The 16519-nt window shown below is 43.6% G+C and overlaps 1 protein-coding gene across 3 annotated transcripts in view; it reads right to left on the bottom strand.

The window, feature by feature from the left end:
* Nucleotides 1–16519, bottom strand: part of MKLN1 (muskelin 1) — a 196702-nt gene that overhangs the window by 48430 nt on the left and 131753 nt on the right. For all 3 annotated transcript variants that reach the window (XM_048836679.2, XM_048836680.2, XM_048836681.2), the window contains 3 exons: nucleotides 12330–12542; nucleotides 10548–10769; nucleotides 2631–2760 (listed from right to left, as the gene is read on the bottom strand). In XM_048836679.2, the coding sequence (XP_048692636.1) occupies nucleotides 2631–2760; nucleotides 10548–10769; nucleotides 12330–12542 (565 nt within the window). The remainder of the gene's footprint in view (nucleotides 1–2630; nucleotides 2761–10547; nucleotides 10770–12329; nucleotides 12543–16519) is intronic.

Below are 16519 nucleotides of genomic sequence, written 5' to 3'. Positions count from 1 at the left end.
ACTAAAATGGTTGCCATTCAGATTTTCAAAACAATTCCCCTCAACAACCAAGTGCAAGCAGACTAGTAAAGGATATTCTTTCCTTTTAACTGTGGGCAATGTCTTTTTAGAGGGAGTGGGAGGGAAGAAGGATCCGCTGCAGCTCCAAGCACAGAGAGAACATTTAAATAAGATTGTGAACATAATGCAATCTGGATCTCCCCCAGGAACACAGTGAAGAGAAAAAAAATCACTTTGCAGGAAAAGTATCATGAACTTTTATCCCTTATTTGGAGATTTATTCAATCTTTAGATGACCAAATTAACCCAAGTGAGCAAACAGCAACTTATGAGAGTCTATGACTGAAATAACCAATAACCAATGTACTTGCCTTTTAAAAAAAAAGTGATCAAAATAAGGGGTGGAAGCTTGTTTTTAAACGTGATTTGTTTCCCAAGTTTTTCATAAGTAAACAGAAGGCAAAATTAGCCAATTGCATAAATGAGAAAGTCTTACAAATATACACAATAGTCTCAAAGAAATGTAATTGCACACAACAGAACAACAGTTTTAAACTTCCCTGCTGAGGGTTGAATGTGACAGGGAATTTCACAATGAAACAACAGGCACTAGCTCTATAGAGTTATGGCCCTTCCTTTACTTGGCAAGGAAGGCCAAACTGGTGTTTATATACTTTAACACAGTTTGTGCACATACAGAAAATTTCTCCCTTCCTTCGTAAAAAGGGAAATGTACATCAGCAATTTTGTAACTCTACCATAGAGGGGAAAGTAAGTGTCAGACTGAGAAGATAAAAAATGATTACAGTGTTGCTGATTCTGTTATAATCATTCTTGCATGTTCTGTTGTTGTAGCTGTTTTGGTCCCCGAATATTAGAGAGAGGTGGTGAGTGATATAATATCTTTTACCGAACCAACTTCAGGTCGTCTTCTGAAGCAGAGCTCTGTGTAAGCTTGTCTCTCTCACAAACAGAAGTTGATAAAAAAAAAAAAAAAGGACATTACCTCACCCACCTTCTTTCTCTAATAATCATTCTTAGGTATTTCTGAAAGCACCCGCCAATAACATAAACAACAAGGAGTCTGGTAGCACCTTAAAGACTAACAGATTTATTTGGGCATAAGCTTTCGTGGGTAAAAACCCCACTTCTTCATAGAGTGGAAATCTATCAACTGCATGAAAAAACTTCTTCAAATGGGTTTTTTACCCAAAAAAGCTTATGCCCAAATAAATCTGTTAGCCTTTAAGGTGCCACCGGACTCCTTGTTGTTTTTGTGGATACAGACTAAAACATCTACCCCCCAATACAGTCAACATGGCATTCCTGACAAAGGTTTAGAACCAAAATGATTCTCTTTATAGATCATAATAGAGATGGTTGCAAGCCACATGATCCATTCAAACAAACTTGAACTGCAGGATTTCTCTGCCAATGTCAAGGGAAGGAAAAAAGAAAAACTAAGGAAAGACTTACATAGGAAGTCTTACTAAAAAATGCTAATGAGGCAGAATGGCCCCAATGCAAAATTCACTAAGGCCAGTGGGAGCCTTTCCATTAATGTCAATGGGCAGGAATAGTAACTGCATTGAGTGTGGAGTGCCACTCTATGTGTAAGTCACTGCCTCAACTGCACCTCTGAAGAAATCCTGATCTAGGCCTTAATTTCCTTTTGCCTAGACAATTGCAACTTTTCCCCCCTATGGCTTCCCTGAAACCCCTTTCTCCCCATTCCAAAATACCTTCTACCTGCCCTTCAGCAGAGAAAAACTGCATCAAATCACCCACTGATTCTCACACAATTCCATTTGCTTCCCATTTGTTCTAGGGATCAGTTCAAAACGGTTCATTCTCCTTGGCAAATTCTACATAGACTTGACCCAGCCTAACTCACAAACCTGTTCTCCTCTACTCCTTTAGTCCCTTCATTTCCTTTAGCATAAAAGTTCTGTCCCATTACAGAAGCTGGTTACTATTGAGCAGCTTGTGTCATCTGGAATACCTTCCCTATAACTCTGCCTCATCAATTCTACAGCTCATTTCTTGTCTTGGCTGACTTTATATATTCCTCAAATCCTGAACTGGAAGAGAGAGACTACTGTTTTGGAACATTCCTTGTTTGAAAGACGCTGTAAAAATAGGGCGGTGTTACACTGCATTGGTTTAAGGAACAAACGACATGTAGGACTTTTGTTTTCAGTATTTGCCAGAGATTGGGACAAAATATTTTAGCAAATACTTTGCTAAGATTCCATTTTTATAGGCTGCAAGATGAGCATTGATCATCTGCTAGAACGAGGGAAATAATAAGTCACATAGCTAGAAGGCCATCAAGACTGTGGTGAATGGTAAAACCTAACAAATTGTGATTTACTTCTAAGCCTTAAAAATAGTACTGGTGAAGATGTCAAATTGACAGCTCTGGAGAATGAAGTCAGCCATTTATTTAACTAACAGGTACAGAGTGGGCAAGGGAGTGCAAGCTCTAGTTGAATGTCATTGTTAACAAGCCATTGTGATCTAACAGGACCACAACCTCTCTCCTGCGTCACTGAGGTCTTATCTGCTGCTATATACCTTAAGTCTTTCATCTATACCAACAAAACAAAATTATACAGTGAAGCTCTTACCCATCCCTGAATCTTTCTTGGTGCCATCTGATATGATATCCACGTGATCGCTGTCAACATCATAGCTGAAGAAATCATTCAAATAAGTCTTCGATCTCTGCCCACCAAATACATATAAACAGCGATTTTTCTGGAGAGAAAGGAAAGCAGATGCTTAACTTTTGAACTGTGCTCTAGAAAACAAATTCTTAGCCCACCAGCGTTCAGTGAGCATTTGCAGAAACATCAACGAATCATGGAAACAAGCAATAGTTCAGGCACATTTTTAGCTGGAGAAGGGAGAATTATTTACATTAGTTTGGCTATTTGGGCATATAGGAAATGTACAAAAAAAAATTAAAATTGTGTTCACAATATATTTTTATTCCTGCCCCCCGCCAAAGATTTCCCCAGATAAAGCAGTTGATTTAATTTGGCAAACAGTTTGCTCTTAAACGAAACATTTACTGGGGGAACCTTTCAAACATACTATGCTTACAAATCCACTCATCTTTCAGCTTTTTATGTTGTTTTGATGACATGGGTAAACTATGAAGACATTTGTTTAAATAAGCTCTATGAAACTATAAGCCCTAAAACCAGAAGGGACCATAACATCACCTAGTCTGACCTCTTGTCTATCACAGGCCGTTACATTTTAGCCCTTTACCCCTATATTTAGCCCAATTATTTAACTAAAGCATTTCAGTCCTCAATTGAACATGCTGTGCCACAGGCAATGAACACAAGATTAAAGTGCCATTAGTGTCCATGACCTTGCAAAGGCAGGGAATTGACTTGGCGTGATACGCGCCATGATCTGAGCAGCCAATTCCCCACACTGTAAAAGATGATGAAAAAAAACAACCAGGGTTCCTGCCAGTCTGACCTGGAGAAAATTCCTTCCCAAACTCCAACTATGGAGGTTTGACCCTGAGCATGAGAGCAAGATTCACTAATCAGTCATCTAAGAAAGAGGATTCACTGTATCACTTCAAAGAACTGGTCCACCCCACATGGTATCCTGTCTTCAGCTATGGCCCATCTCTGATGCCACAGAGCAAGATAAAAAAACCAGAATATTTCTGGCCAATTGTATTGGGAATAAAAATTCCTTGTGGACCCCTGCAGGTGACCAGCTGAAGCCCTGAACCATGACAATAAACCATGTTTATCGTCTGAATGTAGAGCTGCAAGTGTTATGACCATGTGGAGGGCAATGTGTACAATCCTATTCTCTCCCAGGCCCATGAAGGAAGGTGATGAACAGGAGGATTTTGCAGATCCCAAGGCCAGAAGGCTTCACCACAAGCACACAACCCGAAGCTGGACTAAGGCATCTCTTTTACAAATAGATCTAATCTCATTTTAATGACATCAATGATGAGTCCACTGTCTCCCTTGGTAAGATGCTGCAATATTTAGTTTATCCTCACTGCTAAGAAACAACATTTTATTTTAAGGTTCAATTTATTTAACTTCAACTTCCACCGACTGGATCTTGTTACGCTCACTGCATCACAACTCAGATCCCGGGTCAGATCCTGAAAGCCCAGCGTGCATGTAACTCTTTTGAATTACAAGTTCTGCACATAGAGGTCAGCAATATTGGATCCTACCAATAAATATTAGATCAGCAATGAAGTGATCTCGTAGGAATTTTTCCATGTTTAACTACTATGATCCTGTTCGAACAGGCAGTAAAGCTGCAATGCCGTACTTGCAATATAATCATTCTCCACGGTAAACATTCTCATAGTTAAATACACTAGATCATGACTTCACTACAGAAACCAAAAGAAAAACTGGATCACGAGAGAGAAAAGTAATCCAAATACAAATGTATTCATTAGACACAAAATGGACAGAAATGACTAGTCAAATATATCAGTTTTATGTTGTTTTTTCCCCCAACCATGACTAATTAAGTCCCTCCATATAGGTACACTGCTTTTGCTCTTTTTCAAATAATTTTTTAAACAGACAATGGTCTAAAATGTCCATAAGCTGGAGTTTGTGCTAGGGTGGATTTGATTTAAATCACTAGTCAGGAAGACTCGATTTAATCATGGATTTCTACATAAAGGACATGCATGCCAGCCGCACCGCCCTGAGCTCCTTGACGTTTATATGTAGGATCAGGTCTTGAGCCGACCACAGGCCTTGGGTCTTAAAGCTCCCCACAAGTCCCACAACCTAGGTCCAACGCATCAGACACCAGCTCCAACAACGGGGCCCTGTCCCTGAACGGAACCCCTTAGAGCACGTTGTTTGGGGTGGACCACCACTGTAGGGAGGGGAATCACGGAGTCCGGCACGGTGAAGACCTTGTCCATCCTGTCCGTGGCCTGGGAGAACTTCGAGGCCAACCAGAGCTGGAGGGGCCTCATCCTGAGTCTGGCGTGACGGACCACGTACGTGCACACTGACATGTGACCCAAAAGTTGCAGGCAAACCCTGGCTGTTGTCACCGGGAACCTTATGACCAAGTCAATGAGACCTTTCAGGGTCTTGAATCTGTTTGGCGGGAGAGAGGCCCTGGCCGACACTGCGTCTAGAAGCACCGTGATAAACTCTATGCGTTGGACCGGGACTAACGTGGACTTGGTGTTATCAACAGGCCCAAGGCAGTGCACGTGGACAGAAGGAATGCCACATGATCCCTCACCTGTGACCGGGAGGTGCCCTTGACAAGCCAATCGTCCAGACAGGGAAATATCTGGACCCCCCCCACCATCTGAGGTAGACCGCTACCACTGACATACATTTTGTAAACACCCTGGGGGCAGTGGACAGACCAAACAGGAGGACCATGAATTGGTAATGATTCTGCCCCACCGTGAAAGGGAGGAAGCGCCTGTGCCCCTCGAATATGTGGATTTACGCATATGGAAGTACGCATCCTGTAGATCGAGAACAGCGTACCAGACCCTGGATCCAGGGAGGGGATGATGGAGACCAGGGAGACCTTGCGGAACTTGAGTTTCACCATGTACTGGTTCAGACCTCAGAGGTCCAGGATGGGCCTGAGCCCCCTTTTGGCCTTCGGGATAAGGAAATAACGGGAGTAATACCCCTTGCCCATGAACACTTCGGGCACCGCCTCTATCGCTCCTAGTCCAGGGAGCCGCCCCACCTCCTGCTCGAGCAGAGCTTCATGCGAGGGGTCCCCCAAGAGGGATGGGGGTGCAGGCTGGTTCAGCGGGGAGGAAGTAAACTAGAGGGTGTAACCCCGGGAGATGGTGTTGAGGACCCATGGGTCTGAGGTTAGCCGCAACCATTCCGGGAGGAAAGCACACAATCTGTTGGAGAAGGGTAGCTTTATTGGGGGTGGACTAGTGAGGACTAGCGGGGTGCCCCCGAGCGTCCCGTAAAAAAGCCTTTTCCCCACCAGCTTGCCCTTGGAGGGCCCAGACTGGGGGACAGGCTGAGACTGCCTCTAGAGCGTCTCTTATAGTCCCGCTTCTTCTTATGCGCGGCCTCATACTTCAGTAGGGCAGCCTGGGTGGGAGTCTGCTGCGGCTTGAACTTAGGTTTTACTGAAGCCAGGACACAGAGGCCCAGAGTCTGGAGAGTCGTGTGGGAATCCTTCATGCCATGCAGCCTTGTATCTGTTTCCTCCGCAAACAGAGCCTTCCCGTCGAATGGGAGATCCTGCATGGAAGACTGTGCCTTGCTGGACAGCCTAGAGAGCAGGAGCCATGACGCCTGTCTCATGGACACCATGGAGGCCACTGATCGTGCGGCAGTGTCTGCAGCATCCGAGGCTGCCTGCAGGGACGCCCTAGCGACCGTTGCCCCTTCCTCCACTAGCGCCTGGAACTCCTTCCTATCGCGCTCCTGGAGGGAGTCCTCAAACTTGGGCAGGGAGCCCCACAGATTGAGTTCATACCAGCCCAGGAGAGCCTGATGGTTTGCCACTCGTAACTAAAAGTTCGAAGACTAATAAATTTTCCTTTTGAAAGAGTCCAGTTTCCGAGGTTCTTTGGGGTCGGGGCTGGCTGACCCTGCCGTTCCCTGTGGTTGACCAACTCGACCACCAGGGAGTTGGGCGCCGGGTGGATATACAGGTACTCATGCCCTACGGTGGGTACAAAGTACTTGCATTCCACCTTTTTAGAGATGGGGGCCAACGAGGCTGGTGTTTGCCACAGGGCATCTGAAATCTTAGCCACCCCTTCATGGAGACACAAGGCCACCCTACCCAGTGCCGATGGGGACAACACGTCAAACAAAGTCTGAGGGCTCCTCCATCTCCTCTGCTTGGAGGTGGAAGCTTGCTGCCACCCTCTTTAAGAGTTCTTGGTGGGCCCTGAAGTCTTCCTGAGGGTGGAACCGCAATCACCTCCTCTGGGAGGGGCAAAGAGGCCGGTGCGGTGCTCTGGGTATTGGTCGGCACCAGAGGGTCCACCATCTGGTCGGACTCTGGGCACGGTGCAGAGGACGTATGTCCCACCAACTCCTTTCTTGGGGGTCTGGAGAGGGAGGCCGCCGGTGCTTTCCATTGCTCCGGGCACCAAGCGAGCTCCCACCAGGGGCTCACTGGAGGCCACGGTGCCCACTGATACCACTGGGCCGGCCACAACGCTTAGTGCCACTGCACCTGCTGTGGCACCGGCGGGGCCGTCTGTTCAGGTTGGCTAGCCTAGCCCAGCCCATTGAAGGACAGCTACAAATGGAGACCAGGCTGGTGTAATATCTCCTGCTGTCTCTGGACCGGGAGGAGCAGCAGTGCCAGGATCTAGGACAGCCACAGGGCCACGATCTTGACGTGGAGGACCGGTACCGACAGTAACAGCTAATCCGCAAACGGCCTAGACAGGCGGACCTGGGACGGCAAGATGGCGGTGACTGACGCCCGGGGCTGCGATGCCTTGGCAGAGACTTGAAGTGGGAGTCCAAGCGGGAACAGCATCAACGACCGTGCCGTGACCGACTGCAGTACCCTCTCCGAGACAAGGACTGTTAGCAACGCCCGTCACGGTCCTGTCAATATTCGCTCCTTGAGGATGAGCGGTACCAAGAGTCCTGGCCGGCTGGAACCCAGCCAGACAGCCTGGTCAGCGTTTAGGGCGATCCACATGGACTCTGCCCCAAGCGGCTGCTGGGTAGTGAATGGCGTTGGGAACACTCCCTCGACCGGTACCGGGCCAGAGGCGACTGCAGAGATCCCAACAGCGGCTTGCCTCTGGAGCATGGGGCTGACGTAGGCGGCGCTCCGGGCACTGGCATGGACATAACGTCCCGGGCCACCTGTAGGGCTTCAGGCGTGGATGGCATCCGGGCAGGTCTGTTCCAAAGGGGCCGGGCTACTCAGCTCAACGTGAGTTGGAGGCCTGGGGCTCGAGGACTACCCGACATGGGCCTAGCCTCTGTCCCAGACTTCCCTCAGTGCCGCTGTAAAGAGGGAGTCTTCCTGGCCCTCTTGACACGCCCTGTGGATGGGGAGCAGTGCCGACTGGTCGATGGCATCGGAGGGTCGCCGCGTACCGACACCGCACCAGGTACTGGTTTCGAGCGCCGTGCCAGAGTCGAGGTCAGCGCTGACTATCAGGATGGCTCAAAGCCTAATGTCCCTCTCTCTTTTGGTCAGACTTAAATGACTTGCAAATCTTGCACCTTTCGCTGATATGGGTTTCTCCCAAACAGCGCAAGCAGTCTGCATGCAGGTCACTTCTTGGCAAAGAACACCTACAAGAGCCACACAGCGTGCCCCGGCCCGGGCTCACCGACTAACTAAATGGCTAACTAACTACAGGTACTAACACTGAACGAACGAACAGTTCCGGGGAATGAGCTACAGCAAAACTGGAGCAAAGCAGTTCCGACACCTTTACTGGCGGCAAGAAGGAACTGAGGGTGGGGGGGAGCGTGCAGCTCCCCTTATACCGCATCAGGTAAGTGCCACTCCAGGGGTCACGGGAGACGCTCCCCACTACGAGTACTGCTAGGGGAAAAACTTCTGGCACTGGTGCACGTGGCGAGCACATACAAACATATTGTGGAATACACATGAGCAATCACTCAAAGAAGAAACATTTTTGCTGTTAACAAGCATGTTATCTCTGGAGACAAATCCACAGTTTGAGAACTAAGCATCTGTGATGGTATCTTCTAGACTGAGCACTGAGTCCCACTGGGTAGATAGAAAGATTAACCTAAATAATCTATATAGAAGACACTAGAACCCCATAAAATTGGGTCCCTAATCCATGAACTATTGGAACTCATTTACAAAATGTTTCTTAAACATGACATGAATATATTGTCTCATACTATAGAATTAGAATTTATAATCCCTATTCCATGATGAGATCTTTGATCTATAATGTATCTATCCTTAGATAGGTTTTTTCCCCTCAAAAAGCATTTTATCAGATTTTTTTTTAAATCACTGATTTTTATCCACCCTGGTTTGTGCAAAAATGTATGTGAGCACAAAACATACACAAGTTCACAGAGTTACCTGAAAGTATTTTGTGGAAATAAATTAACAGTTTTTCTAAATCTTTAGAAGGCAATTTGAAACAAAGTGGAACTTTGAAAAAAGTATCTTCTACTAAATGAACAGAGATAGGAATTCCTAAGGGACCAAAATACGAACATAATAAATGACTGCAATTTAAATTTTATGTTTTCAGTTGGCAGTATTAAGACAGTGAAAAATGTACTACTAAACTATACATACTGTGAAACTCTAATCTCAGAGGCCTGGGATATGTAAAAACCACACTTCAATCAAAGTTCATACTGTCACCAAAATTCTTAGATAAACCTATAGCTGTTAGGCATTTAAGGACACATTTTTGAAAATCCTCAGTATCCACAATGGAGGGGAGATTTTCAAAAAGCTCTGATCACATTTAAGCCCCTAAATAAATACTGTAACCAGTTCTGGTACCCACAATCCAAGAACGATGTTGATAAAGATGTAGGGGTTCAGAGAAGAGCCATGAGAATGATTAAAAGATTAAAGAACATGCCTTATAGTTATAAGATAAAGAGACTGAGCTGCTTGAATTTAACAAAGAGAAGGTTAAGAGCAGACTTTATAAGTAGCTACATGGGGAACAAAAATTTTATAATGGACTTTTCAACCTAGCAGACAAATGTATAACAAGATCCAATGGCTGGAAGTCAATGCTAGACAAATTCAGCCTGGAGATAGTGCACACATTTTTAATAGTGAAGGTAATTAGCCATTGGAACAAAGATTGTGGCAGACTCTCCAACTTTGGCAATTTTTCAATCATAGCTGGAATGTTTTTCTTAAAGATAGTTTTAACTCAAACAGGAATTAATTCATGGACATTCTATGGCCTGTGTTACACAGGAGGTCACACTAGATGATCGCAGTGGTCCCTCCTGGCCTTGGAATTTAGGAAGTAACCCGATTTAAAAGAGTATTCGGCACCCGGTAGCACCTTTCAAAAACAGAAGCTGCTGGGTACTGAACACTTTTGACAATCAGGCCCTTACTTTCTCAATACACTCAAACACATGGATATAATCTGCAAGTCACCAACTGCTTCCATTAACAATATGGATCATCTATCAGGCCAAAGGATCCCAAAATGCTTTACCAACTTTTAGCAAAGATCACTTCAGACTCCACGGAAATGCACCATCGCTGAAGGGGGAGGGAGAGGAGGGAATGCAACAGTTGTTTAATGGCAGCGCACGACTGCAGTCAGTTCAGATGATGACTACCATTTCCAACTAAATCACAAGGTGAATTTTAAAGTATACAAAAACATACATTACTACCACTGTCTCCTACAAACAGTGCCAGTGTTGTTAATTATAAGTGGCGAATATCTGTTTTACTTCTCACCCAAAAGACTAATCTGAAGAAAGATTCATGTGCTCAGTGAAGTTAAACAGGTATCACCCCCGAAAATCAGGCATTATGACTTAAAATCCAAAGTGAACTCTTACCGAATGGAATAACATGCAGTGTCCTATCCTGGATTGGATGTCCTCAGGTCCAGCATTACACGAATCTTCTCTCAACAGTTTCCACGTCTGACATTGACAGTCAAAAGCAAACAATCCACTAAATTGAGGTTCACTGGCTCTGCTGTCATCTACACTGCCATTACATGTCAAAATCCTACCTCCAAACGTATAGATCATGTGTTTTTCTGAATCCATACACATCTGTAGGAAGCAGGAGATATACAAACTACATTAGTTTAATCAAGAATACATTAATATTTCATATCAGCCAATAAAAACCCTTAGCTCATTGAGGTAACCAGCAGAACAGCAGTATTCAGCATGAGTTAATATCAGCACATCCTCCTTCCTTAATCTGTAGTAAATGAAGCAGTTTACAGCTAACTCCATGTGTAATACAGATGCAGTGCACAGAGATTACTGGCCCCCAGTTTACAATGTGGCTTGGCTGCCCACATGAAGCAATACTGCATGCCAGGGTCTAGTGTCTCCATTCTCCCCATCTGTGTAAGATGAGGGCAACCACAGACTGCACTTTGATCACCTCTGAGTATTCAATAGCGTATTCAAAATTTTATGTAGCAGAGTAAAAATGAAGAAGTCAGTGGTTTGCTTTTTTACTCTGTTTGCAATAACCTGTTATAACATATACTAAAAGCTACCATCTGATAACGGCGAGGCGGGGGAATCAGGATTACTGATGACTGGCCAAGGACTGTACACACAACTAGGATTAAAACAGCCTATGATTTTTGTTACCCCATGCTCAGCTCTGCCCCTCTTCCTCCAGCAGCCTACCTGTTTGTCTTATCTACCTGTTATTTCTAAAAAAGGACCCTGACCTTGTAAGGTCTCTAGATCTTATGGCAATATAGACATTAAGGGATATGTACTGTTATTAAACAATCTCTAAAGCTTGAAACATAACTGTATTCTACAGCACCCAAACAGTGCCTCTCAGTACAAAGATGACAATGTGATCCCTGTCTCCAAAAAACTTATTTCAGATATGAAACAACAAACGGAGTTACAAAAAAGTAGGAAAAAGCAAGAGACGCAAGGAAGGAGGACAGATGGAATTACAAAAACATTCCGTGGCTCCTCAGCACAGGTTGGCACAAAAAGTAGCAAAAAAGAATCAATTCAATTTTAATTTGAATTTTGCAAGGTACAATATTCCAAAGAAAAGCTGGCAGCCAATTCCATAATGAGTTCCTATGCCTATGAAGTGCATATACGTGTATGCACACACACACACACACACACACACACCCCACAAATCTTTTTAAATGAAAGGTAGGCCAAATTTTGATCAAAACCCAAGCCCTTTTTCCAATATCTCCATTGTCTCTTGCATTGTTGTCCACAGTAACACCCAACACTGGCTACAATATGGTTGTGGTTCCACAATCCCAGTGATGAGCACCTGTTACTCACTAACAAGACATCACTGTGCAAGACGAGCTTTCCCAGACAAAGCTGCATTGTTTCTTAATCTTTATAGGAGATTACAAGATACTAAACAAATAACTTCATGTTCTTGAAAAAAAAGAGAGTAGTTTTTTTATACTGTAACATTTACATTGTTAATTAGGAACATACGTTTTTAAAAAATACATCCTATCCATTTCTCCCAATATATTTTTTAGTTGCATTACCTGGTAAAACACTTCTCAATTCTAGTAACGGGCTATGGTAAGAAATGTTTTAAGCAAAGCCCAGGAAATAGAAGTGTACTCAATGTTTATCTCTACACCTGACCTGATGATCAAACACCAGCTTGGGACCTCCATCTGCTGCAGTGTCTTCACTTAGCAACATCCATGTGTTGGTGTCAATGTCATAGCGGTAGAAATCACTTTTCAGAGATTTACTGTTCCTCACGGAGGAATCGAGATAACGGCCCAGTGTGTAGATTTGCCTTCGCTGAATATCGATGCACATCTTGTGACAAGATCTGGCACTAGGACCATTCTATTAAAAAAGGAAGTTAGAAAACATTTTAATAGGCACAATACATTAGGGCCCCAGATATTTTCTCAGTCAGGGTAAATAAGTACTTAATTACATAGCCTTATAAAAGAATCTGCTTTAGACAATACATAAAATTCTTTATTTCCATCCCCAGTGATATTCCCTACAGCAATCTATCCAACCAAGAGGGCTGAACACAATCAAACCTGCATACGCAAGACATAACAACCAACATGTCTATCCTTGGTTGAGAAAACAAGAAAGTTTAAAAATAGATGAAGTATCCACTCTGCTTTCGCAGAGCATAAGCCATAAGGTGACTCCATACTCCAATGTAGGAGTACACATAAAAGTGATGTGTTTGTGTGTGTATATATACACAGAGTTGTCAGAATCCCCAGATGTGCCAAGCCTTATTCAAAGTTTCATGTACTTTATTATTCACATCAGATTTTACAAGAAGAAAGTCTATAACCTGGAAGGGCAAAAAATGCCTAACAGTTTATTTGATCTTAACCTTGGCTTGCTCTGAATCACTTGGAACAACATCTGGAAGCGATGAGAGAGCTTAAGACATTTTGCTTTTGTCAGCCATTTTAGCTGTTTGGTGGGGCATGTGAAAGAGTTCCTTGAGTAATTAGAGCATTCTGACAAAAAGAAACAAAAACACTGAATAATATAGCTGTCCAACAAGCTCAATATTAGAGCTGGAGAGTCTAAAAGCTAGGAGGTGAGAAGTACAAATGACCCAAAATGAGAGTGAGTGTCAGGAGCCAGCACTGATACGCAGAGGTTTAACTAAGAAAGCTTAGCCCAGAAACCTCCATGAGCAGTGAAAAAAATCAAGCTCAAATAAAAAGTGAGATGTTTTAGTCTGTAGTAGTGTGACAGGATTAAAATAAGCCAGTAACAAATCTACCTTTATTGAAATATACAAAAATCCTCTGCCCCGCATGAATTGTGTGTGTTATGTAAGCTTTCCCTTATTAAAAGATCAGTTACAGAAGAAAACTAACTGCATCTTATGTACCTCAACTTTAATAAAAACCAATTAGGGAATCCCTCATTCAGAGGTGGAATTATGACACTTGACATAGCAAGCAGCGTAAATAAAATTAGTCCATTATATAAAATCTTATCTAAAATTTCATAAGACAAATCACAATTATACAATATCAGGACAAGAAATAGTTCTAAAACTACTGCTGAAGTCTTAGCACACAACGTGAAACTGCCTCAGTATATTTTAGAATTAATAATCACAAAACTTAAGTGTTGGCCTCAATCAAGAGACTTAATGTTAGAGTTTTCAAGGACAAGAATTCAAATTGTGTTTAAAAAAAAAAAGGAGTGTACTGCAAGCACCATTTCCTGCAACCCTAAATTGTTGAAATGTTATTTAAAAACCTGTACTGAATTTCTCTTGCATTTTATAAATAGGATATGCTATTATATCACAGGCATGAACACAGCTTTCTAAAGATTACACAGCAGTTATGTTACCAATAGGCAACAAGATTCTTTTAACTAAAAGCAATATATAGCATTGTGACAATTTGAGTAATCTATACAACTTATTAATTCTGTGTGAGACTGAGCTTTCTGCAGCCAAACTCCAGTTTGAAACATGGGGCTAGTCTTCTACTTTCAAATGACACTTGAAAAGCAACAGGTTGAGATAACTGACTCTTGAGATTTGAAAGCCATTTTAATACTTCTAGGGTAGCTAGGTGGATCCTCCTTCTGCCCCCACTGTAAGCTAAATGGGGCAGTTGCCATTATGTATCTCATGGTTTGTACCACAGAGTCAAAATTTGGTGATTCCTTAATTTTTCATTTGTGGAGGACTTATCCACACCTTCGTGTGTTGTTCAAAACGCAGTGGAGTATAGTCCACTGCCTATGAGAAAGACAAAATCCCAGGACTTCTTTTGTTGGATCTTCAATCAGGTCTTTGTTTGAGATGCCATAAGAGGCCCACAATTCGAGCCAGAGTGCTGGCATCCTTTCATTTGGCATGTAGGGTTGACATACGGATCCAGAAAGACTTCCTGGATTTGAGTCAGGAGAATGGCAGTGAATTAAGGTCTGGAGCCATCAGGATCTTGTACTTCCGGACCACAGCAACCTCTCACCTAATGTTGGCTGGCACAATGCCCGCCAAAACTGGGAGCCATAGTACTGGTGTTGATTTGAGAGAGCCAGTAACAATCCTGAGCACAGCAATGATTTCAATGTCAATGAGATTGGCATGGGAGCTGCTTGCACCAAAACTGGTGCGTAATACTCCACATGGGCAAGACCAGGGCTTGTACTGATGTTCGAAGTGTGCATGTATCACAACCCCAGGATGTGTCAGCGAGCTTCTGGATGATTTTAACCCTTGTCTCTATTTTCTTTTTCGTCTGGTCAAGGTGTTGGAGATAGCTCAGCATCCAATCAAAGGTAACACCAAGATACCATGGATTGTGGTCAGGCAAAAGCAGCAGACCACAAAAGTCCACTTTCAGCAGCACTTTGGCCTCATGGTTATTTGAGTGGAAGCCACAGATGTGTGTTTCTGAAGCACACTGTTTCAGTTGCCAAGCTCTGAAATACATTACAAGTGTCTGGAGCTCACTGTTCATGACCTTTGATGTGGCCTTTAGAGAGGACGTTTGCATTGTTGGTGCAATGTCATCTGCACAGATGAATTTACAGGATCATGTGGCTGGAATGTCGCTGGTATAGAGACTGAACAGTGAAGGTATTAAAATATACCTCTGTGGGAGGCTGTTGTTCAATTACTGTAATTTGTGGACAGATTTACCAAGGTGAATCTTCGGTTACTCAGCATCTTGGTGATGAGTCTGATGACTGACTGTCATGGAAAAGCTAACAACTTCAGCAGGAGACCTTTGTGCCATACAGTATCACATGCAGAAGACAGATCAATGAATGCTGCCCATTTTAAAATTTCACTGTTAACCAGCTACATAGAATCTGGCTAAGACCAGCACCTGATCACAGCAGTTGCGACTGGTTCTAAATCCAGCCTGCTCTTTGGGGACCAGTTGCTCCAGTATTAGATGCAACCTTTGAAGCATGAGCCACTTCAACAGTTTATAGCAATGGCTAAAGAGGGAGTTAGGCTGGTAGCTTTTTGGATCAGTGGCCTCTTTTCCAGGCTTCAAAATGGCTATGAGCCTGGCTATCTTCCACTCTTGGTATGACAGCAGAAGACTGGATGTTGCTGAAAATGTCTGCCAGCCACCTTTTTGCCTTTTGACCAAGTTTCTTCAGGAATTTTGGATATACTCTGTCCATTTCTGCCACTTTCTCGGACTTAGTGTTGGAAAGACCCTTATCCACTTCATTTAGTGTTTAGAGGGTTAGAAAGGGGTGAAGACAACTGGCACGGATTTATTGCGTGATAAAGTTGTTTGTGGACTTACCACCAAATGTTTTTATCCATTGCCACACAGGATTTGGCAATTAACTGTGAGGAGATGGCATCTTCACTACCTGTGGTGGTCTGAAAAGGAGGCATTTTCAAGTATTGTGGCTTGACCTTGTAAAGTCAAGCACCGTCACAGTTTCACACCACCTTTTCCTTGCTGAGTTCAAAGACTCAAGCAATGCTACTGCGGTTTCAGGGCTTTTGTCAGCTTGATATTGCCAGAAGAGTGCCTTGCTCTCTTCCGTCCAGCAAAGGAATGAATGCTTTTCTGAAGCCCCTTGCAATGTTCAATTTGGCACCGATATTCGTACACCTACAAACTGGTGGTAACAAACCAGATATGGTGGGATTTGGTTTACCGAGCCCTCTACAATCGCCACATAACAGGACCAGTCAGCAGACTGTAGATTCCAGCATGGTTCCAGGAGGGACCAAATAAGTAGAACTTGTAAGCCTATGTAAATCATTTCCAGGTGGTGTTGGCTGTTGGGAAAGTCACTGAGAACTGACCTTGTGGATGGTATTAGGTGGCTGCTGA

Source organism: Caretta caretta, chromosome 1 (assembly GCF_965140235.1).
Source record: "Caretta caretta isolate rCarCar2 chromosome 1, rCarCar1.hap1, whole genome shotgun sequence".
NCBI classification, from domain to species: domain Eukaryota; kingdom Metazoa; phylum Chordata; order Testudines; family Cheloniidae; genus Caretta; species Caretta caretta.
The sequence above is the reverse complement of the archived record's forward strand: the minus strand, read 5'-3'. Positions and strand labels throughout refer to the sequence as shown.